At 37.0% G+C, this 25,428-nt stretch overlaps 1 protein-coding gene across 1 annotated transcript in view; it reads right to left on the minus strand.

The window, feature by feature from the left end:
- The window catches only part of MLLT4 (myeloid/lymphoid or mixed-lineage leukemia (trithorax homolog, Drosophila); translocated to, 4), a 152,667-nt gene extending 127,245 nt beyond the window's left edge, over positions 1-25,422 (minus strand). Inside the window, exon 1 of the mRNA XM_011999609.1 lies at positions 25,164-25,422. Coding sequence (XP_011854999.1) covers positions 25,164-25,325 — 162 coding nt within the window. The 5' untranslated portion in view covers positions 25,326-25,422. The remainder of the gene's footprint in view (positions 1-25,163) is intronic.
- Positions 25,423-25,428: the final 6 nt, after the last annotated feature.

Genomic DNA, 25,428 nt, shown 5'->3' on the forward strand with positions numbered 1-25,428 from the left:
ATACAAGGCCATTCTGAACTGGAAACATCAATAGAAATATACAGATTTTTCTCCCCACAAAATATAAATATCTTCTAGTTTTTCCCACTGAAAAGGCCCAGAAGCAAACAACAATCTGTAAAAACGAACATCTCTAGCACCTAGACTGTAGTCTCTTAAATACCACTAAAAGAAACTACAGCTACTTGGAGAAATGGCTTAATCCAGGTCTAGGTCAGAAAATGTACAAGATGAATTTGGGACATCTTCTTATGCTGGAAAACAAGGAAGCTCTCAAAGACTCACTCATGTCAAAAGAACCCTCTAGCCAACCAAAAACTGCAGCTGGACAAATTTGGGACCATCTGAATACCAGCAGAAATGACTGCAAGTGACTGAAACATGGAATACATAAAAATCCACCAGTTCATTATACCAAAGAAAAATGAGAACACCAACAAAACAAAATCAATGTTAGCACTGAAGGTACCTAGAGCAACGAACTCCTTACTCTAGAAAATAAGCAATACAGGAGCTCAGAATCTATGTCTACACATATCTTTTAAAGAATTCCAGCCAATAAATGTAAACAGAAAAAACTGAATTAGAAAAACACCATTTTGTAGCCACTAACTGATTTAGACACACATCTTTGCATGAAACAGTGATAAGGAACTTGACGGTAGAGGGGCTGTCACAATTTGACCTTCTAATGTGATTCAACATGAAATACACAGCATTGCTTATAAAGCCTTGTTCAACAGTTGGACCTGAATCCATTCAAGCCTTTAAAGCTAGAGAAACATGTCAAACCACCACTACCCTGAAAAAGATAAAGGCAAGTCTAGAATACAGATGTTCTACAGAAGAAGTAGCCCAATATTTTCAAAGTGTATGGCATGAAATAAATGCTCTAGATTAAAAGAGATGTAGAAGTAAATATAATGTGCGGCCCTTGTTTGGATCCCAATTCAAATAAATTAACTGCAAAACCACATTCTTGAGAGATACAGGGAAATCTCAGTATGGACCAAATAACAGATAACAACAAAGAATTATGGTTAATTTTATTAATGAGATTATTGTATGATGGTTAAATTTTTTTAGATGCACACTGAAGTAGGGAAGAAATAATATGATGGGTTTTAGGATCTGCTTTACAAAATAGTGCACCTAAAAACAACAAAATTAAGAAAGACAAACTGAAAATTGTGAAGTCTAGGGAATGAGTTTCATTTGTGTTTGAAAATTTTCATGCTAAAAAATGTGTAATATGAAAATAATTCAGTTATAATTACAAACCATTAAGTGCAAAATAAAGTAAAGCTATTTTTTAAAAAGTGCTCTACAAAAACTCAAGAACTTTGATTCTGTAAATGGATAATGAATTATTTAACATCAGAAGCCAAACATAGCTTCTTACACTGAACAAACAGCAAGAGTGTCACACAAAAAGAAAGTGAGGCAGAACCTTGGAAACAGCCAGACATTGGGTAAAATCCCAGTTAATTTTACTTTCACTGAATACCCACACGACTCTGCAAAACACTTGAGCTCTCTCAAGTTCCCTGTCTGCACAGTGGAGGGGCTACTATTTCACGGGGTTTGGTGGTTACCAAGTGATTCACGCTATATAAAGGAACCTACCACAAATAAGGCACTTGATGAATATTACTTCCTGTCTGCAAATTCTCAAGTGCCTACACTTACACAAGAACTAATTTAAAAGGTGGGTGTGCACAGAGGCGAACACCACACACTGGGACCTACTGGAGGGTGGAGGGTGGAAGAAGATAAGAAAAAAATACCTAATGGATACTAGGCTTAATGCCTGGCTGATAAAATAATCAGTACAACAAATTCCTATGACATACATTTACTTATGTGACAAACCTGCACACCCTGCAGATGTACCCCTGAACCTAAAAGTTAAAAAAAGAAAGGTGTGTGTTTGTGTATATGTGTGAGTGTATAAAAAACCTATCTCTAGCAAAACTAAATACAAAAGCAAAAAATAACAGTATATATTAAAGATCTGTACGTATGATATGAAAAATGAAAACCATCAAACTTTGTAGAAAAAATAGAATGGCACTATATACATTTAAAATTCTATTGTTGAAATTAGCTGGACATGGTGGCGGGTGCCTTTATGTAACCCCAGTAGGAGGCTGGGGCAGGAGAATCGCTTGAACACAGGAGGCAGAAGAATCGCTTGAACGCAGGAGGCAGAGGTTGCAATGAGCTGAGATCAGCTCCAGCTGTGGGCGACAGAGCAAGACTTTGTCATCAAAAAAAAAAAATTATATTGTTGAAATACAATTTCTGAGAGTTGAAATCATTTCCAATGATAAAACTGATCTACCCAAATCAACCTATACATAAAATTATAAAATGTTTTGGTGTTTACAGAAAATAACCAAGTTCCTAAATTCAGCCTTAAAATTATAATACTGAAAGAAAACCCAAGAAAATGTTTTATAATCTTCATCTTGAATCTGCAACTAAGACTCTTCTTTAAGTATGTGAAATAATTAAGTTCTAAATTTGAATGATGAAGATAATGTACCATACAAATTATATACACCAACATTGGTGTATGAACATCATTTACTTGGATTTACAGTGAGTTTCACATCAAAGAAAACACTCAAACTATAGCAAGTGATTCAAAGAAACTTCCCACAATCAAAGTGCTTCCACCTATCTTTTTATAGTACACTAAAAATTGAATTCACAGCACTCAACCTACTCCAATTAAGAAAAACAAAACTTAAAGCAACTTACCTAAACCCAAAATATCTTCAAAGTACCACATTAGGAAACAAACACAAGCACATTTTAAAACACAGGCAGTTTTTTCAAGCCTCCACTATCTTAAGACCTTTCACATTTCACACAAAACACATCCATGAAAGAGAAGGTTGGGGCAGAGGTGAAAAGAACAAATGAGAAACAAAATAATTCTGAGATAGAGTAATATGACTATTACTGCCTCATAACCAGAATTTTACAAACCAAAACAGTATGCTGTTCTGGTTCAAGTATCTGACATTCTCTCCCTGGTATCATGAGTGATCTTGAACTGCGTATTTGGTGCCAACCGGTACCTCCTGCCTACCCTTCCAGTTTCACTCTTTGCATTACCAAATGACTACAGCAGATTGGAATGTCACTTAGGACTAGGCATGAGAAAAACAAAAAGGTAAGCTGTGTAAATCAGCACAGGGACTTCTGAAAGGAGGTCAAGCTGTGTAGGAGGATTCTTATCAGTAGTAACTTACAAAAGGAACATAGAATCTTGATAGGAAAAGTGACACTGATGAAACTAGCTCACTGTTCAAGTAAGTTTTCTTAATTAATTCTCTTTGCAAAAGAGTATTATGATGAAAAGAATCAATCAGAGAAGCAGATTCTCATTTAATGTTATGGAAACACTCTGTTCACTAGAATAATATTCTCAACTCTTGTTTTTGAGAATCTTCTATACTGTTAAATAAATATCCTAGGCTAACACATACACATACAGACTTCTAAAAAGTACATTCTGGAACAAATTCCCTAGGTAAGTAATGGAATACACAATAGTCATGAACTCAAAGACAGGGATACAGAATATGGCAAGAATATGGTAAGATGTATAAAGTTCCATGAAACAAAAACCTCAAAATCACTGATTCTGTTTTTATAACGTCACACTGTTTAAGATATCTCATATAAGGATACTCTTGAAGAAGATATTATCATTTCTAGCTATAATTGAACACAAAATAAGAAACAGCAACAAACAAGAATGCAGAATCAACCTAGAACATACGATACTAAACCTAAACATGTTGCTAGAAAGCTCTTCTCCCCCACATATTACATTACATGATATAAAGATAAACATATAAAATCAAGGGAAAGGAAAAAGAACAAATAGTAATGATGACAATGCACTACAAATAACAAGAGTATAAATGCCTGCCTTATGCTAAACATTGTGCTAAGTACTTTTTATGCATTATCTACTCCAATTTTCACAACAACCGCGTAAGGTAGGTGTTATTACTGTTCCTGTCTTACAGATAAAGAAATAGGGCCTAAGAAAGATCAAGTAAATTCACCATGTTCACAGAGCTAATACCAATGGGCCAGAATTCATACTCTGGCAATTGTGAAACAAGTCACACTTTCGGCCACGATGCAGCACTGCGTCTCATCCTGCTGTATAAAAATAAGGGTGGAACACACCCAGTTCCAGCAACATGGCAGACTAAACAATCAGTAATCATTGTACTATACAATAAAGAATACAAAATAAACATTCTGTTTAATACACAGCTGAGTCTGTAAAAAAGAGAAATCCAATTAAAGGGAAGTAAAGGCTAGATAAACATACGAAAAACATGCTCACTTACTGAAATCAGGGTAACAAATTGAAATTATTATTTCAAATACTTTAGAGTATATCAACAAATCTGAATATATTGAGGAGGGTGAAAACTGAAGTTTGGAATATAAATTGGTATAACCATTTCAATGATCAATTTCACAGGACCCAAAAAATCTGAATCTAAATACTCCACTTCTAGGTATTCATCCTAAAAATTTTACATCAGTACAGAAGGAAACATGGACAAGAGTGTTCATTAAATCCATATTTGTAACAGTGGAAAGGTATATACAATTTATCAATCTCTGGATAGGGATAGAGATAGAATACAATTTATTTAGACAACAGAATACTGCAAAGCCGTTAAAAAAACTGTATCTACTCATATGAAGTTTCACATCAGTAGTTTTCTTGCGGGAAGCAGAAAGGGAGAGAGAAAACCCTGTCGCTATGTCTATAACTCTTAATTCCTTAAATTTTCTGGATGCTATTTAACTAAAAGAAATGTAAATAATAGTAATATATCCTTTGCTGATGTGGGAATCAAAAGAAATAAGAGACTGGTTGTAATGTCTGAATCGCTGCGAGGCATGGAACATGTTGTCAAAGAAATGTGACCACGACAGTTACGAACAAACTCAAGCTAAGGTATTCAAAAAGCTTGCCATTTAGGGAGGAGCTCTTGTTTCACCAAAGTGCTACTCTCACAATTTCACATCGGGTAAATCAAGAAAGACTTCTGGGATCCTTGAGCAAAGCCTAACTGTAGGGAAAGAACACTCCAAGCCCAGGGAACAGGTACTAAAACCCCAGGCAGAATCCTGGTTGGCATAACTGACAAATAGCAAGGAGACTCCTTGTGGCTAGAAGCGAAAAAACGGTATTAGGAGTAAGATTTGTAGGTCAAGGTACACTTTGAGTGATTAAAAAAAATTGAGGAGTCTGAATAGAAACATTATTTAACTTAAGGTTTAGAAGTATGTGTCTGTGTAGGAAACAGTAAGGGGGCAAAGGCAGACAATGGAAATAAATTAAATTAAGACTAAGCGGTTACTGGAACAGCCCAGGTGGTAGAAGAAGTTAGCCTGGATTAATTCAGTAGTAAGAAGCAAAGATGGTGAGAAGTGGTTAAATTATAAAAATATTTTGAAAGTAGAGCTGACAGAATCTGCTGTTAAGATTAGATATGATCATGGTCTGAGAGAAGAAAGGAATCCAGAAGAATGCCAGGCTGTGGACATGAGCAACTGGTAAAGTGAGCTGCTGTTCACTAAGACTTAGGAGACGGCTGAAGCAGAAGCAGGTAAGAGTACGGTGGTGGGAAATCAGAGTTCAGTTTTGGACAGGCTTACTCTGAGATGCCTAGAGTGCACCTAAGTAGAGCTGTCCAGTGAGGGACTGGTTATATAGGGTGAAGTTCAGAACAAGGGCCACACTTAGAGATGTAAATCTGGAATACATTAGCACTTAAAACCACAAAAAAGAAGTATTTCGCCTAGGGAATAAGTGGAGAAAAGAGGGTGTGCGGGGATCAGACCCTGAGGTCAGGGCAACAGGCCAGTCCGGAAGACCAAGTGAAGGAAGAATTTGATGGAAGATGGGATCAACTGCTGCTGCGTCAGAAGATGAAGTGACTGGATTTGGCAACATGCAAGTCTTTGATGACTTTGAGGAGAGTGGTTTTCGTGAAGAGTGTACCCCCACTTAAGGTAAAAAAGCAAATGAAGAGGGTTCTAAAATTTAACTTTCATCTTTAAAATTAAACAACTTAAACTGATAGAGTACAGACACACCTCACTATTTTTTTATTGTAGGGACAACAGGTTTGCATCAATCAAATAACTAAACTGGCAAAACAAGAATACAATTATTGAATGTCTCAATACAGATTCAGTTGATGAATTAAACAATATTTGATTTCTACTAACTCAGAGTTTTAATTATGACTTTTCTAATAGATTAACTCCCCTGAAAATGCCATTTCCTAGACATCCTATACTCCTCCCCCAAATCACATACAAGGTTCTCTAAGATACACCAGAAAATATTTGTTTTTTTTTTTTTAAATATTTCTTTGTTCAATCTTCAATTATTTACTGTGATGTTTGTGGAAATAAACTGAAAAAAAAAGCCATATCATAAACATACATCACAACAAATAAAAAGTCAATAATAAGTAATCAGACAACCTTAACTATTTACAACTATCAGTAAGGTTAATTTCTACAAACCTCATGGCTTATTTTTGAACTTTTAAAAGTTCATGCACTGGTTTTCAGGGAGTTTGGTTTATGTTCATTTATCCCAAAAAAAGAAAAAACATCCCATAGTTCATTTTGAGAATCTTCTCAATGTCACTGAAGTAAAATTATTTTAGTACTTTTGTAGTCATATTAAAAATCAGGGACTTAAAACATCTAAACTAGTCAACATTTAAAGACCTCATTAACAAACCTACATCCAAGGCTTCTTCCAATACCACACAGCCCACTGATAGAGAGTTTAACAGATTTGAACCTCATTTAAGGAAAAAAAGACCGCCCAAGCTCTGATAAACTGGTACCTACTAAATGTAAAAGAAATGGGGTCCTACTTATCACCTGTAACTCAAGTGACATGGTTTGGCTGTGTATCCCCACCCAAATCTCATCTCCAATTGCAATCCCCATATGTCAAGGGAGGGAAGTGACTGGATCATGGAAGCAGTTTCCCCCACGCTGTTCTTGCGACGGTGAGTGGAGATCTGATGGTTTTATAAGCATCTGGCATTTCCCCTGCTTGCACTCACTTCTCTCCTGCCACCTTGTGAAGAAGATGCCTGCTTCTCCTTTGCCTTCTGTCATGATTGTTAAGTTTCCCGAGGTCTCCCAGCCATGTGGAACTGTGAGTCAACTAAACTTCTTTCCTTTATAAAAATTACCCAGTCTTGGGTAGTTCTTTATACCAGTGTAAAAACAGACTAAGACACTAAGATATTTCAGGTTTTAAAAAATAAGTGCTCACTCAGTCTTTTTAGTCAAATTTCAAGTCCCTTAAAAATAAGAAAACAAAGCCGTAAGAAATACTCATTTAGGCCAGGCATGGTGGCTCACGCCTGTAATCCCAGCACTTTGGGAGACCGAGGCAGACAGATCACTTGAGGTCAGGAGTTCGAAACCAGCCTGACCAACATGGTGAAACCCTGTCACTACTAAAAATACCATCTGCCTGTAACCCCAGCTACTAGGGAGACTGAAGCAGGAGAATCGCTTGAACCTCAGAGGCGGAGGTGCCAGTAAGCCGAGATCGCGCCATTGCATTCCAGCCTGCGCAACAAGAGCGAAACTCCGTCTCAAAAAAAAGAAAGAAAGAAAAGACAAGAAAAGAAATACTCATTTAATAGCAAAAACACCATAAAATTAGAAGACCAAAATGACTGAGTAGGAAAAACTATTTATAAACACAGTAAAACGTCAAAATGTTTATTTAGAAAGGATTTTCCACAAAAACTGATGAGAATAAAACAAATTTCTTGACAGGAAAACAGGCACTTCGCATAGAAAGAAAATAAAGATGGCAAGAAACATTCATGAAAGATGACCTGCTAAGTGCAGTGGCTCATGCCTGTAATCCCAGCATTTTGGGAGGCCGAGGCAGGCAGACTGAGCCCAAGAGTTCAAGACCAGTGTAGGCAACACAGTGAGACACCTTTATACAAATTTCTTAAAAATTAGCCGGGCATGGTGGCACATGCCCATAGCCCCAGCGACTCAGGAGGCTGAGACGTGAGAATCATTTGAGCCTGAGAGGTGGAGGCTACAGTGAGCTATGACCACGCCACCACAGTCCAGCCTGAGTGACACAGTGAGACCCTGTCTCAAAAGAAAAGAAAAGAATGCTCAATCTCAACAATGAACAAGGAATTATGAATTTTAAAACCAATGACACATTACTTTTTACCTGTCAGACTGAAAAGTTTAATTCATAATATGCAGTGTTAGGTAAAGGGTCATAGTCACAACAGTGGTAGCATAAACTGGAGGGCTCCCTACCTTTTGAATAACTTGGTAGTTTATAAACATTTTCAACAAGTACAGCCTTTGACTCAAATTCCACTCATAGGAATCTATTTTATGGAAATACGCAAGTATAGGAACATATGTGCACAAAAATGTTCATAGCAGCATTACTGAAACAGTGTACTGTAGAAATAGTCAGTGTTCATTAATCGTTAAGAAAATGACTAGCACATGGATTATACAGCTACTAAAAAGATAGAATTATATTTATACATACTTTTATATAAATATGGGAGAATTTCTTTAATAAAGCATGTTGCAGAAAAGTATATATTCTATGATCCAATTTTTGTAAAATAAAATTCAAATACAGCTGTGCTAAATGGTGCATTCCTGTAATCCCAGCTATTTGGGAGGCAGGAGGATTGCCTGAGTCCAGGATTTAAGAGACCAGCCTGAGCAACACAGCAAGATCCCATCTCAAAACACACACACACACACACACACACACACACACACACACACACACACTCTTCATTTTTGAGTCCACAGAGCAAAACTGGGAAAGACACACTTAAAAACTCCTTACAGTGGCTATGTCTGGATAGCCAGAATTCAGAGGCAAAAAGGAGACCTTCAAATTTACCCTACAGACTCCATTCAAAAAACATGAACTAAATTTTACCCACATAAATCTTAATAAATACAAGCTCTCCATATCTCCTGCTATAAAACTTAAGTTTCCCTTTGAGTAAAACAAGTCAGTTACTGCCCACCTGAAAAAGCTTACATTAGTCTTCAACAGTAACTATCCCAAGAATGTGTTTCTCCTTTAGTCAGATATTGAAATGGTAACACAAAAGGTTCTAATTATATGAGCAGATTATAGTACCAGGTGAAAAGTAGCAGCATATTCTCAGAATAAATCTATTATTTCTTACAATGTACTACCAAATCATGAATATCTGCAATGAGCTACTTATATTTAACAAATTTTTGCTGTAAGTTATCTAATTTCTAAAGAAATTCACACAAGCCCAGCAAGGGGCCACACTTTCAAAGCTTTAAATAAAAGGTTTCAAATTTACCGTGCTGAGTTTATGTATGACAGTTATGCCCTTACTGATCAACTTTCATTAATTTCTTAATGCATGCATTCTTCAATTATCCACTGGCACATCGTGTCCTCCTCTGGAAGACCACACAGCCTGGTCTCTGCCCTCAAAGAGCTCAAGTTTAGTGCAATACCCTTTTAAGTACAAGTACTAATGCCCATTCATCAATCTTAGGAATAAAACAACTCTCTTATACTTAGTGCTTAATTCAGTGAGGAATATTGTCACACCCTTGACTGTAAATAGATTTCCCCAGAGCAACTTCTTCTTCTCATATTGTAGGGTGAAGAGGTCAGGAATTGTTAAAGGGGCATTTTAGCAATCTGGAGTCCTCTAGGTGATGAAATCTTGGGGAAATTAATGTAACATTTGAGTAGAGAAGGGACTAGAAGCAAAGAGACCAATCACATTTACAATGGGTGGGGGGTAATATTTTCACATAGGCTAATCTGAGAGAATACTGGAGCAATAAGTCAAATCCCAACTTTGTCAGCTACCAATAAGTCAGCTCCCCAAGTGCACTTGATTCCTACTGAATCTCCAGGATTCAATTTATTTTCCTCCCCTATCCTATGCCATTACTCATTAGCTATTATTGTATTTCCTCAGTTCCTCTCTTCCAAGATTGGCCACCAAAATCAAACACAGTTTTAGTTTTGTTTTCTATACCTTTTTTTACAGATAGTAGCAAACGACTAAAAGTTCATGTATTTTTATAAAACTTCACTGGAGATGCTAAAGACAACCACCAAGGCAGAGGACTTGAAAAACAGCAAAAGCCAGCATTTCCTGAGCAATATTCTCAATTGACTGCCAATCTAAAATTGGAAATCAATACTGGATTTTAGTATAGGCAAACCATAACCTAGATTACTTCACCTAGAAATATGTAGTCCAGATTCTGTGATGAAAGCAATATGTCAACATAGTGAGATGAAACCAAGTATGTGAAATAATACATCCTAGTAGAGGAAGGAAGACAGCACAGTAAATAGCAGTTACCATGAAATCAGGCCCTCCATCAACCCATCTTGCAGAGGATCCTGTGACCCAGGAATGCAGCCAAATTTTTAAATATCTAAATAAGCATACACAGTTTGAAGTCAATAAATGCTAAGTATACTATGTCAGCTAGAGTCATTATCAGTGTGCCTCCCTGACCTCAGCCCTATGGCCCCATAGTTAATTACGGGGCATTTTTTCATTGAGAGAATGAGTAGAAGAACATCGAGAATCCAGCATTACAATACACACTGTCCTGAGAGATGAGCAAAATGGAATCAACTAAAGGAGATAAGGAAAGAATAGCTCCAGAAAGAGGCTAGTATCATTACCAAGAAAAAAAACGGGGTGGTAAATAAAGCCTTTTATGGTCCCACAGTGGGCAACTGGTTTTGGTAATCAGGAACCCAAGGCTATCAAGAAAAGCAGTTCTAGGAGTGTTTTGGGGATAGAAGCAAGAAAGGCAAGGGTTAGATGAGTCAGGAGCAGATAGGGGAAAGGGACAATTCTTGCAGGAAGTGGGAGTAGAAATGTTTGTTGAATGAATGTTCAGATAAAACATGAAGAGTTACAAAACTTTAGCAAAGTTTTTTTTTTAATTAAAAAATAAAACCTGAGTGCCTTTTAACAGAACAGAAAAGACCAAAGATGAGTGAATGGAAGGTAGGAAGAAAGGACAGAGAGGAAGAGAAGTAAGAAAGAAGGAATGAAAGGGCAGCTGCAAAGTCCCAGAGGAATGGGATCTCAAAAGAAAGGCATTGGTGAGAATTCAGAGGGCTCTTGAAGTAATAAAATAGATAACAATTATAAAAATGTTTCCAGTAGTAGAAAAAAAATTAGCAACATAAATTGAAACACTCTGATATATTACAGACATCACAGATGATCAAAGAATAGGAATCTTTACAGAATGCTAGGAAAGGGGGCATTTAAGAGGATACCAAAAAAACATTAAAGCAAAATCAGAGAGTAGAAATTAAATTAAATGCAATTTAACAAACTTTAAAGCAAGATCATGGAGGACAAAGTTTAGTAGGTGACACTTTCAAACTTTCCTCTCTCTGACATCATTGTACGGTATATATCTATTTTTCCTGTATTAGACTTCTATGCCCATTCCCTTCCAGTATAGTTAGCCAGTTCCCCTTCCCCAGTCCACAGGATATTTTGTTCTAAGGCTTTCTGTCCTAGGTTCTTGTCTCTCTTCACACAACTTTTTCCTCGTAGTCTCCTCTATGCCTTGGCTAGCTGCTACCTACCACAATCACCCTGAATCCCCTGGCTCTCTTCCTCTTAACTGCCTATGTAGGATGACGTCTCTGGGAAATCCACAAGCACCTCAAATTTGGTATACCTCAAAGAGAACTTTTTATTTCCTCACTCAAATCTAATCTATCACTGACATTTTTTATTCCGGTTAATGACACCATCACCTACCCAAAGCAGCCAAGCAAAAAACCGGGGTTTCCCTGGACTGCTTTCCTTTCTCTCAGGCAATCTCCTCATCGGTCTCCAAATTCCAATTTACCTCCTTCAGTTTCATTCTCTCCTTCCCTGTTACCTTAGTTCAGGCCTTTACCTCATGGACACAAGCGCAGGAAGGCCTGAAGGTCCCGCCTTCAAGTGTGCCCTCCCTTCACTCCACAGACTCAGCTGCCACGAGGTCCATCTGAACTGCAAACCTCCTCACGTTCTTTCATCTTGAATGTTCTTAACTTCCCCCCCTTTACTCCACAGACTCAGATGCCAGGGAGGTCCATTTGAACTGTCAACCTCCTCATGTTCTTTCGTGAATGTTCTTAACTTGGCTTACAAGGCCCATAAGAACTGACCATGGTTTACACCTTTGGTTTCCTAACTGGCAACTGGCTCCTCAGCCCCAAACCAACTAGTATGTACACCCGCTTGTACACACAGACACACATATAGTATTCTTCTCAGTCACAACATGATGCTATGAAAACATATGGCCCCAAGATCTTAGTAGCTTACAACAGCAAAGCTGTATTTCTTTCTCATGGTAACATCATTCTGTGAGTAGCTGGAGCTCTGATCTAGTCATCTTCATTCTGGCACTACGGTTCAAGAATGAGCCCCAGCATGGGACACACTGATTCACAGATGACACAAAAAGGCACACAGAAGCATGAAATGGACTCCAATCTACCGCTCAGAAACAGTATCTGTCACTGGCCGAAGAAAGTCACATGGTCAAACTTGATGTCAAAAGGGCAAAGGCCATACAATCCTCTTACAAGGAGGACAGTGAATAACTAGGAATAGTACAATCTGCAAGCCACAAAATGGGCCTGCGTATTCACACACGTCTGTGCACAGATTCAACCAATTTGAATTATTTTTAAATAAGGTCTCAAGCCTTACCCCTTTGCCCAGCTATTTCCTACAAATTTTTCAGGATTCAGAATGAACATCACTTCCTAAAATGAACTCAGTTAAGCTTCCCTGACTAGACAAGTCCTGGAAAGGTCCACTGCCCATGAGCTACCTACCAGGTCTCCCCTCCTCACAGCACTGAACACACTGCTTGCCTGCTGTGCCTGTCTTCCACCACAATGAGATTCTGCCGCAGCTGCACCGCTCCTCTTGCTCAGCATGGCACCACTGTGCTAGCACAGTGTGTACACACAGTAGGTACAAAGAGGATACATCTCTGCTGTAGGAATGCTGGTCCCCTTCCCCATAGAATATTCCTTCTCATCTAAAGACTCCAGTCTGTAAACATGTGCCTGATTCCCACCACCCAAACAGAGCATTTACCATACTACTGCCATTTTTCCCCAATTTATCTCTCATACTGAAATGGGAGCTTTTTGAGAAAAAGACCATGTGTCAATTAAGTGTCGCATGCTCAGCAAAACTCACATATAGTGGGTGACCACTCAGTGAGCGAATGTGGAAACGGAGACAGAAAGGAACACATGTACTGAGTGGGAGGGCTACCAGTCAACCTCAAGCCCCAGATCTCAGTGCCAGTTACCGCTCCCTCTTCTTAAGGCACAGCAAGCTCATTAGATAACCGTTCACTTCCTCCCTTGAGATCACAGATTACTTCATTCCTTCATCTCTGACAAAGTCTGACTCCTAACAGGCTCTCGACAAATACCAGTCTGAATAAGTACATTATCCTCAGATAAATCCCTACAATTGAAGAAAAATGTTTAAATGTCCATAATTTTAACAGGGCTAAGCCATTATTGAAGAAAAAAAAAAAAAGCAACAGAATTTCCCAAGCTTCTCGGCCCATGAAACAGGCACATAACTATTTCCGAAACGTTAGCTGTTCATAGGCATCAGTTCATGAAAACAATAATTTCCATTACATTTAATGTAAAACCTGAAGTGTTTCTCAAATATCAAGCTGGTGATACCAATCACATGCATTTGTAATTACATACTAAAATAAAACGTCTAAAATGCCATTACACTAATAAAATGTTAACATTACTGATTCATCAGAAGCTTCTGTTCAGAAGCTACACAAATTATAAACAGGTAGCACTTCGTCCTTGGGTGCCACCTGGTTAAAAAAAAGTTTTTGAAGTTAAATTATATTTTATGCAAGAATATTGGCCTCAAGAATCTAAAAGCAAATGCTACATTAAACCGATACACATAAGGAAAATATAGTGGGTAAACAATTGAAGTTACCTGCATCTAAGCATCCTACAACACTAGCAGAATGAGTAGTTCTTCGTTTATTCTCATCACAGAATCAGACAGGCTAACAAGTGGTTCTTAAAATCAAATATTCAGAGTGCCCATGATTCATGAAAGAAAAATATTCCTAACTTCCTACCTAGAAACTTCTTCCAGGGCTACACGCCAAGCTTCACTGTTTCTTACAAGAAGAAAAAACAAAGGCTCATCACCAGAGAAGACAGGCTGTAGGATGTAAGAAAGTACAACAGGCCACTGTATCTAAGATCCTCCCCTTCTCACTTGAAATGCAAATATTTGTTCAATAGATGTTGAGTAACTGTTAGTAATAAAGAATAATCTCTTGAAGATTGTTAACATTCAAATGTTATCTGGGGAAAAATTGCTAGTTAATGTGTAAATAAAAGTCTGTGACACAAAATTTAACTGAGTGATGGCAGTAAGGAGAACCAGAGTCTCCAAGAGTCACAGAATAAACACATTTTGTTTATTGTTTAATTGTAAGCACAGACCAGGGAAGGGCTAGGGAAACATCCAGAGCAAAGTCTGGCAGGGCAGCACCAAGAGGAAGCCCAGTAAAAGGACAGGGACTAAGCCAGATGGCAAGATGGCGAGGGCAGGCATGAGGAGCTCCACAAACGCAGCATCACAGCCAATGCTGTCAAAAAGGCATCTGAACCTTGGGTAGGTCTTGCCCTCCTTTCTTTCCTAAAGGCATAAGAAAGTAATCAGTGACGCTATCAAGACTTCTTCACTGAACTCCTCACTCATATTCCAATTTCTGGTTGCTATATAAGATACAAGGTTTGTATATAGTTACAAAATAAAATACGGCATGTGTCACCTAGGCTACAAAACACAGAATCTACTATTACAATGATAAAATTATAATAGGGCTTTAAAAAGTCTAGATGAAAATCAATACATCATGTATTTATGTGTGATATACATGTATATGCACGTAAGTACAACATCCAAATAAAACAGAAAAGACGTTTTATTACATTACGCCTGTGGTTCTTCCTGAAAATTATGTTCTAAATTTTCTACTTAGATATTATCTTCCTATAAAACTTCCAAACACTGGTTTCATTGCAGTGATCTTAAATTTTTGGATTTTACAAACACAGTGGTTAAGAGAAGGTTCCAGAATCAGGAGATGTGGGTTCCAATCATTGTTCTGTGGCTTACTAGTTTTGCATACCCTTAAGCAAGTTATTTAATCTCCCTGTGCCTTGGATTCTTCATCCAGAAATGGGAACAGCAAAAGGACATACCTCACAGGACTGCTTGGAGAACGTAAAAAGATAACATACACAAAGCATTTACACTAATGTCAGGAATGTATCACTTGTGTTCACTACATGTGATGTATTACAATTACTACCAGAATAACTTACGTGATTTTAAAAACTAGATTCCTGACGGATGCACGGTTAAGAAACACGATTCAGTACTAAAGATGCAAACAACTAATAAGCAGATACAGCTCAACATATATACAAACTTTTTTCCAAAATAAAATAAAATGTTTAAAAAAAAAAAAAAAAAAGGGCCTGAAAAGCAACTCATTTCTTCAGATGGTAGAACACTGGGTAATTTGTTACCTTTATTTCTGTTTGTATTTTTCCAAATGCTCTAAAATAAGTATATTTGAATAATGGAAAGAAGCAAGTATTTTTTAACTGTATCTTACTACAGTGAAGCAAACATACTAGCTCACATGTTCAAGAATATACTTTAAAAATCAGCCATAAAATATCGTAAATTTTTTTAACGTTTTTCCTGATTTACTAGTCTTAATTTCACTGTCCTTCATATTCTCAAAACTAACAATGTCATGAAGGTAATAAAATTTCTTATAAATTAATATCAGCAAGTTTGGCACAAAAGCCACATTAATTGTACTATGAACTCACTGAAGTCACCTTTGCCAATCTTAAATTAAAAACACATTTTTAAATATTTGAGGTCTTAAATATTAATGCAGTAAAAACACTGTCCATGGTACTCCTGGCAGACTTCTCCTGAATAAGCAAAACCTTAGCTGATTTACAAAAGAATCATTACAAATTCATATATTCACCGACTAGGATTTTTCATCTGTATTAATTGTCCTGATAAACTAAAACAAAGTTTGCTAATAAGCATGATTTACTAAATGGTTAAAAATTGTGTACCATCATAATAAGCATGTTTCACCAAATGGTTAAAAATTGTGTACCATCATAATAGTTTAGTAATGTTATCTATAATAATTAAATTGGTGACTCGAAAACTCAAAATGCATTTGCACTCATCCATAAATTAACACCACAATATATTTTGTGCAAAACAAGGTGCCACTAAGTAGAAATAAAACTAATCTTAAGTGATGCTAATCTTAAATATAAATGCAGCACTCATTCTGTTTTTATCACACATTTTTTTAAATATATCCACATATTATTTTGAAGTATTAAAAACCCATATGTGCATGATGGGTCTTAGAACATATAACACTGTCTGTGTCTGTGTGTCTGTTTCTCACGAAATAAGCTAAGGGAAAATACAACTAAACATAGTAGGAAAAAAAGAGGTCCTTAGACAGCCGATGGTTGGCATAACTCAAGAGTTTGTATTTGGGGGATGGAGACTGAAAGGGCAGACAAGTGCCAGAAGGAAAGTCTAAGCCACATTAAACAACAGCATAACTCCACATTGTGCTGAATACATGAGACGCCACTGCTCCCTGCACTACAAGATCTATAAGTAGAACTTGAAAATGTCCCATAACTAGGTGTGGCTTAGGTCACATCCCAAGTGAACTCAAGTAATAAAAGCTGATGGTCATTACTCTAGCTAATAGCTTGTGGCCAGTATTCTCAAGTAACAAAAATGTAAATGTGTACATCTTAGCACTGATAACTAAAAATTAAAAGGAGGCATTTATAAATACAGAAAATATATAATGCGTAAAATAACTATGTTGAAATGTATCCTTCCATAATAATGAGTTCTATGTTCACATTTTAAAATATTACACGTTTATATCATAGCCTTACTTGGAAAACACCATAACATCTACCTTAGAACACACATAGTTTTTAAATCAGCCCTAAAACTCATCACTAAACATTCTAGGGTAGCAGCTCATCAACTGCAGTCCATGAATCCCCAAGGTTCCCTGAGACCCTTTCGGGTCATCCGTGAGATCAAAACTATTTTCTTAATAATACTTGGACAGTACTAGCCTTTCTCATTTTGTTGGAATTTGCATGAATGGTCAAAGCAATGATGAGTATAGCTGATGGCACCTTAGCACCACATCAAGGCAGTAGCATCAAAATGCACTATATACAAAACGTATGTTTTAGTGCTATGCGAACTTCTTTAAAAAGCCAGTTTCACTTAAGAATGTCTTTGATACAGCAGAAAAAAATGATTGATCTCCTTGAAAATTGAGTACATGTTCGTTTGTTCAATTATGTGCCAAAATGGGCGTACATAAAGCCCTTCTACTTCTGCATACCACAGCTTGATGGCTGTCTCAAAAAAAAGTATTTCAGCAATTGAATCAGTCACTTCTTTCATGGAACACCATTTTTTCACTTGAAAGAACAACTGTGCTTATTTAGGCTTGGATATTTGACAGACATTTTGTCAAAAATGAATAAAGCAAGCTTATCCCTTCAAGTGCTACCTATGACAGGGATGTCAATAATAAAATTTGAGCTCTGAAATGAAAATTTTAAAAAAACTTGTATCCACTACTGAGAGTTTGAGAGCTTCCCCATATTTATAATTTTTCTGATGAGATCAGTGATATTAACAAAAGTTAACATTTTGATATTCTTTAAGGAAATTTGTCAACATTTAGTAGATTTGCATAACTCAGTGAATCGATTTTTCCTAATAATCAACATGAGGGAAGAAAATCACACGTGAGTAAAAGAACCATTCAAAGTGCAAGGCAGACAAATTTTTTTTTTGAGACAGGGTCTCACTCTGTCACCCAGGCTGCAGTGCAGTGCAGTGGCTCCTTCACAGCTCACTGCAGCCTTGACCTCCTGGGCTCAAGCAATCGTCCTGTCTCAGCCTCCCAAAAAGCTGGGAACACAGGTTATGTGCCACCCTGCTTGTTAATTTTTTTTTTTTTAATTTTGGTAGAGATGGGATCGCACTGTGTTGCCCAGACTGGCCACAAACTTTTGGGCTCAAGGAATTCTCCTGCCTTGGCCTCCCAAAGTGCTGGGATTACAGGGATGTAATCCACTCCACTGTGTAGAGTATGAAAAGTATTTAAAAGAATCTCCCAAAGGAGGATAGCAGAAATGAAAATAAAGTAAGCTCAAATTAGAATCCTCGACACAACTGATTTTATTCCCAATGTCTCTTAAAAATAATCATTCCACGGGTGGCAGGAGGGGTGTTTTCATGGCGCGATGCACCGTGACTTGTTATTCAAGATGTATGTCCACTGTTCCATCTATCACGTTTTATACCCTTCCAAAAAAAAAAAAAACAAAAACAACAACAACAACAAAAAATCATTCAAATTAATGGCATTCACAACAACCTGGATGGGACTGGAGACTATTATTCTAAGTGAAGTAACTGAAGAATGGCACACCAAATACCGTATGTTCTCACTCCTAAGCGCGAGCACTTACGAAAATACAAAGGTATAAGAATGACACGATGGACTTCGGGGAGTCGGGGGAAAGGGTGGGAAAGGGTTGAGAGATAAAAGACTACTAACTGGGTTCAGTGTATACTGCATGGGTGATGGGTGCACTAAAATCTCACAAATCACCACTAAAGAACTTACTCATGTAACCAGATACCACCTGTTCTCCAAAAACCTACAGAAATAAAAAAATTTTAAAAATAATTCCAAGTTTCTGCCAATGAAATTAATGTAAAAAGTGTAATGTAATGCAACCTAATAACTCATTTAAAAGTTCACGTAAAATCATATTATTGAAAAACAAATGTTCTTTGCAACCCATGCAAAATCATGGTACACTGCACGAGCATCTAGGAGTCTGCAGCACTCAGAAGTTTATTTGGATAACAATAACAATATTTAAAATAACATATTTGAAAGATATCTTCCCAATCTATGAATTTTATACTAAGCATGTTTATAAGAGGTTATGAAACTTAAAAAATACAATGTTTTTAAAGTAGTGGATAGTGTCTGAGAGTGACCATATTGTCACTCCCATTTCATTTTCTCTACTTAACATACAGAACCAAAGCCAAAGAAGACGGGTGAAACTGGCAATCTCAAATCTCAGTACCAAAAGCTGGTAACAGTGAAAAAAATGACAGAATTTTTGGTGGTTATCCTATAAAAAATCAGGAACTAGAATAGTAAGTAGGCCACAATGGAAAGTACCACTATGAGCAAACAAGAATAAAGAGAAAGTAAATTCTTGGAAGAACCAAAAGTTTTAAGTTTGCAAAGAGCAGAAACTGCCTGATTTTCCTTTAATAGAACATGTATGACATCAAGCAAGAGAACTTGCTAGGATTCTGAATAAAACAGCCCACTGCACCACTCAGCCAATAAAACACCCCCCAAACAACAGTAACAAATGAGCATTTTTTTCACGGATCATAATGTTGGGTCAATCTTTCTTCTGTTCTGAAAATTAAAAGTACTTTCAGGTGGAGTTTTAGGAGGCAAAACGCACAACTTCCTCATTTAGAAACAACCTAGCCTGCTGCTGTTACTCTAGTCCGGTGGCAGAGCTAGACTAGAGCCAGCCTCAACCCCAATATGTACTTTTCAGCCTGCTTCCACCCTACCGAAGAGGAAGATGGTTTTCAAAACAAACAAAAAAAGGTCTGAATATTCTGTGAAAATGGTCTTGTCCTGTCAGCCTAGGTCAATCGGGCACTAATAAACTTCAGGAAGTCTGAAACTGCAGAAACTGAAAACACAGGGCCAGCAAGTCCACCCTGCTCATACCTAGAGTTAAAGGAGACAACTCCAGGTTATGCCTGTTGTCCTGGTATAATGATTACTAGTGCCCACTTGCACTCACAGGGTTCCATATGGCCAGTCTAACCAGAAAGGACTGACGCTTAAAAGGTAAAGCAAGTTGTGTATATTCAGCCTAAAAACATAGCAAAATGTAAACATGTGCAACCAAGACTGACATTTCTTATTTTCTGTAAGCCACACCATTTTAACATTAAATTTCTTGTGGGCAAAAGCACAAAAATTTTGGCTCTTTTCCAGCCATAGTAAACTATTCTATTTCAGTTCCTCAAAAGTTTCACTCATGACATATACGAATAAATTTGTAAAGTATAAAAATTCAAATTATTCTTTACTTTTGGAAACATACTGGGAAAACACCTTCCTGCTTATATTTGAACCACCTCTCTATATGCTTATTCTCACTTTATTAAGCACATTCACTTTCTAAATTAAATTCTAATATGGTTTTGGTCAATCACATACATCAAAATGATTAGTGAATTTCATGTTTTTATGGTTGCTAGAATAAAATCTCAACCAGCTGACTTGAGCTGGGCAATGATCTCCCTTACCACCTCTCAGCCTGCTTTTGCCCAGTTACACACAACGAGAAATGTTAAGAAAAATCTTCTAATCATGAATAAAGATGGTGAAATTTTGAGAACATGCATATACCTGCTATGAACTCCTACATACGGAGACACAAACTGGAAGCCCACCAGTAGATTTTCAGGCCCTATCAGCACATCAGTGTTAGCCAACTCTGACAGGCCCAGAACTGGTTAAAGGGTCTGTGGGATTTGGCACACTGCTTAGTATCCAACTTGCAAGTGTAAATGTAGGTCACACAGATACATTTGATCCCTGTCTTCAGTATCTACAAGGTGAATGGGTATACCCTATATACAACCAGCCAGAAAACTAACAGAAATAGCAAACATTTGAACAACAGCAGAAATCAAGACTCTATCTAACCTGAAAATAATTTTCAACTGAGAAGTTCAGTCTCATATGTTCAATAACTGCTATCTGCATACACATTTTATTTATAATAAAGAAACATGTTTATATCAAAATAAATGCTATACTACTTATTAGTACATACTGACATTACACAAAATTCAAGTCTTTACGGTAAAACTGTTTATAAACAAATTAGTCTATGCCACCATATTAACCAACACCTAGAAATAATGCTTTATATACTGCAATTGCTCAATCAAATCCTTAACGACAATCATAAACGTTTCTTAAGCTTCCCACCAATTTGGTATCATATCTTGATCACTTACGACCCCTATTTTTCAAGAATATGAAAGACTCATTTCTGCTATTCTGCCACTATTAATTTAACCACAATCACAGTTTCAGTGTTATAAAAGTCTATAGTTATACTTATTTTCCATGAGGTCTACAAATTATGAAAAATAAAATTAATTTTCACTAGCAGGAGGACAGCAAATTGAAACTTGCCTAAGATGACTCAACACTGTTAGATAAGAGCTGTCCCTCAGACTCACAAGAACACACCGAATCAAACATAAAACTTAACCAGTTATTAAAGGAAATAAAGATTTTTAAAAGGTTATAACCACCAATGACATTCAACTTATCAAAAATAAAAAATAGAGATGCCTATAAATACTAAATGGCAATCATCCATCTCATTATAACATCAGTCACCAGAAAGAGATCTTTAGCAGTACCAATGTTTAAAAATACAACTATTGACAGCCAGGCACAGTGGCTCATGCCTGTAATCCCAGGACTTCGGGAGGCCAGGCAGATCACCTGAGGCTAGGAGCTCCAGACCAGCCTGGCCAACATGGCAAAACCCTGTCTCTGCTAAAAATACAAAAGGTAGCCAGATGTGGCACATACTTGTAATGCCAGCTACTCAGGTAGCTGAGACACAAGAATCACTGGAACCTGGAAGGCGGAGTTGCAGTGAGCTCAGATCGCGCCACTGCACTCTAGCCTGGGCGAGAGAGTGAGACTCCAACTCAAAAACAAAACAAAACAAAAAAAAAAGTTTCAAATATAGTTCAGTTGTATGATAAAGCATAGTCACAAGCTATATATTACTCTGGAATATAGATAACAGCTATAAGTTATGCAATTATTACCACTTCACCTGAAGACTTCCTACTCTACCTCTACTAACAAAGTTATTTCTTACACACATCTCTGGAAAACATGAATCACCACATTACTTCTTGATGAATCGGAGCATTAAAATATAATGTATTCACCTGTAATAAAGCATATGTAGGTATCCACATAAATTCTGGGTTATTTTCACCATCAGGGCAAGAAGGCGGCAATAAATTCAGTAAAAAACAAATGACTTTAAGAAGTATCTCATGAAGCTAAACAGTCAATACCGAGCATAATTTCTGCATTTTAGTGTAAGCTTCCTGCAAAACTAAGAATAAGACATGAAAATGTAAATATTCACTGGTCTAATAAATACTCTCCACTAAATTTTTAGAAAGTATATATCCCATATTTTGTCATGAATAAAGGTATAAACCATGAAGGCCATATTTGACATTCTTTCCACACAGTATTTATTGAGCCCCTACCATGCAATACACACAACAATTATTCAGGAAAATTCTACACTCTTGCCTTCGTGTAGTAAGAGAGGGAGACAGACATACCAATGGCAATGACAAGTCATGGTACATTAAAACCAACAGGGAGACCTTTAGATAACCAGAGAAGCCCTCCTCTGAGGAGGCGACAGGAAAGATTAAAAGGACTCTGCTGTCATAATTAACTAGGAATCCCTAAAAGAAAACAAGTCATAACATTAAAAATAAGCAAAGGAAGGACTATACACACTTTAAGGAGTTTCTGTGGGCTATAGTTTTTCATAGTAATCAAGACATTAAGTTAGCTTAGCATCAATCTCCTGGTTATAACATAACAACATTAGGTTTAAATCAACTCTCATTTTACAAATTCCAAATGAATCTAGGATCCAAGTGACAAAGAGCCTGAAAAATACTCCAGTGATAGCCTGCTTATTCTTTGGAAGCCCTTCTTTTACACACAAATGTGAATACAAAGGAAAAAGCAAACTTAGCCAAGATGATGTTAAAACATACTCTAATTTTCTTAAAAAAAGAATGTAATCCAAAGAACCAAGTTTATCATCTTCCTAAACACAGAAACCACAAAATTATCAGTGGTTATCAAAGCTGCCTGAAATCACCAATCACAGATGATTAATGAAGTTATAAAATTTGAAAATAGATACTGATCACTGTACCAGAAAAAAAACAAACAAAAGAAAACCCACAACTATACTCTCATACGCATAAAAAGATTACCCAAGTAAATAAATACAAGACTTAAATCTTATTTCTACAAATCAACTCCTGCAGTGAATTTGTTGAACATCTACTGAACATCTGATAAGGACCAGTACAATGCTTCTGTTCTTGCAGAAAACTAAAAAACTGAACTTGTGATGGCCAAATAGACTAAAAATAATCATTAGATGGTTTAAAAAAAAAAAAAAATTCACACGAGCTTAGACAAAGCAAATTGAAACTGTTGGCCTTGAAATACTGGCTGAATTACTCATATTAAGTTTACCTACATCATAATAAAAGATACAATATGTTAAATGCAAAGCTTAACTAGGACCTGAATAAATTTAATAGTACCGGGAGGTTCTGGAGAAAACAAAATAGAAAGTGTGAGCCAGCCACTACATAGTGAAAAAGCTAAAAAACCAACATACGGACATTCTTAAAAACCAATTCATTTCATTATGAAAAGCTTCTAATACAATTCTGAAAAATAATTTCTAAAAATAGAAATGTTCCGATATAAGCAGGGAGAAAAAATAGCAAATGAAATAATATATCATCTTTTTTTCCAAGTCCTTCAATTCTTGTTTTGCTTCAATGTATGTACACAGCAAACTTTCACCTACAGTATAACTGAAAAAATAGCTTTCCAAATGACAGGCCAATTTTAGTAACTTGTCATATCACTAAGAAATAAAAAGTTTCAACTGAGTGCTTAAAATAGAATTTAAATCAATGAACTATGCTTCTGATTTGAGATTTTTTTTAAATGCTAACTCAATTCAAAATCCCAAAAAGCTGAATTCTCTTTATTAAACTGAAAAAAGATTCCTTTGCACCAAACTTGAGAAATCTCTCAAAAAAAAAAAAAAAAAATCCATTCAAACAAAAAAAACTACATACCAAGAAAATGTTTTATGGTCATTTTTTTTTTAACTTGTGATAAAAAAAAAAGAATTCATTATTCTGAAAGAAAGCATAATCCTGAAACTAAATTATGCCTCCTTTCTGAAGATATACTAAATAGTCTATGAACGAACACTTAAGTACATAATGCTAACTCGCTTACTAGAACCTAACTCGTAAAATCATTACAGAAGATGAATGAATCAGGAGTAACTTAACATAACATCTACGCTCAAACTGGCAACCTGAGCCTAATGATGTGTGTCAGTATTCAACTAAGGATTAAGACAAATGGCTAGCTACCCACGTCAAGTGCAGTCACAGGTACAGACGAAGACAGAAGAAATAGAGTCCTTCCCATGACTGGCAAAAAAATCAAGAAATCAGAGAACCAATAGTCAAATTTTCTCCAAAATATACAGTGGAATTTAATGATAAAAGGAATACATTTCATCAGAATGTTCAAATTTGCCAAACCCGTTCTGTTGCCTAGGAGCTAGTATTTTATAGCAAGTGTTAACTATAAATCACCTATTACAACAAATCAAAAATAGACGCTATTAAAATGACTTCCTAAACAGGCACAAAACTTGAGGGAAACGTTTTTTATGCTATTAAAGTCTGTGCGGCCACCGAATGAACAGAGCGCGGAACCGACCCTTGCGGAGCGATTTACAGGGTTGTTCCCTGACCCTTCACCTCCCTCCCCTCTCCACAGAGCCCTTCCTGGTGGACTTGGACTCACACACTTTTTTAAAAGCTGCTCGGAACGCTTTCAGCAGCTTTGTTATAAACAACCCCCATTGTTACCAGGCCAGGAGAGAGCGTGATTTCCTCCTCCTCTCGGGGAGCCAGCCCGGGGCCGGCGCCTCCCTCCGGGCAGAGGCCACCGCAGAGGGCCCCTCCTCGCAGCCCCAGAGGTGGAGAAGGCACGCCTTTCCTCGGGGGAGTCCGATTCCGGGCCTGTGCCATCAGGGACCCCGCAGCTCCCGAACTTTGTGATACTGACTTTCCCCTCCCAGCTGGCAGCCTGCAAGTTTGTGAACCCGAAGCACAGCGCGCCTCCCAGGTTCCA

This window comes from Mandrillus leucophaeus, unplaced genomic scaffold (genome assembly GCF_000951045.1).
Source record: "Mandrillus leucophaeus isolate KB7577 unplaced genomic scaffold, Mleu.le_1.0 Scaffold6, whole genome shotgun sequence".
In the NCBI taxonomy this organism is placed as follows: Eukaryota; Metazoa; Chordata; class Mammalia; order Primates; family Cercopithecidae; genus Mandrillus; species Mandrillus leucophaeus.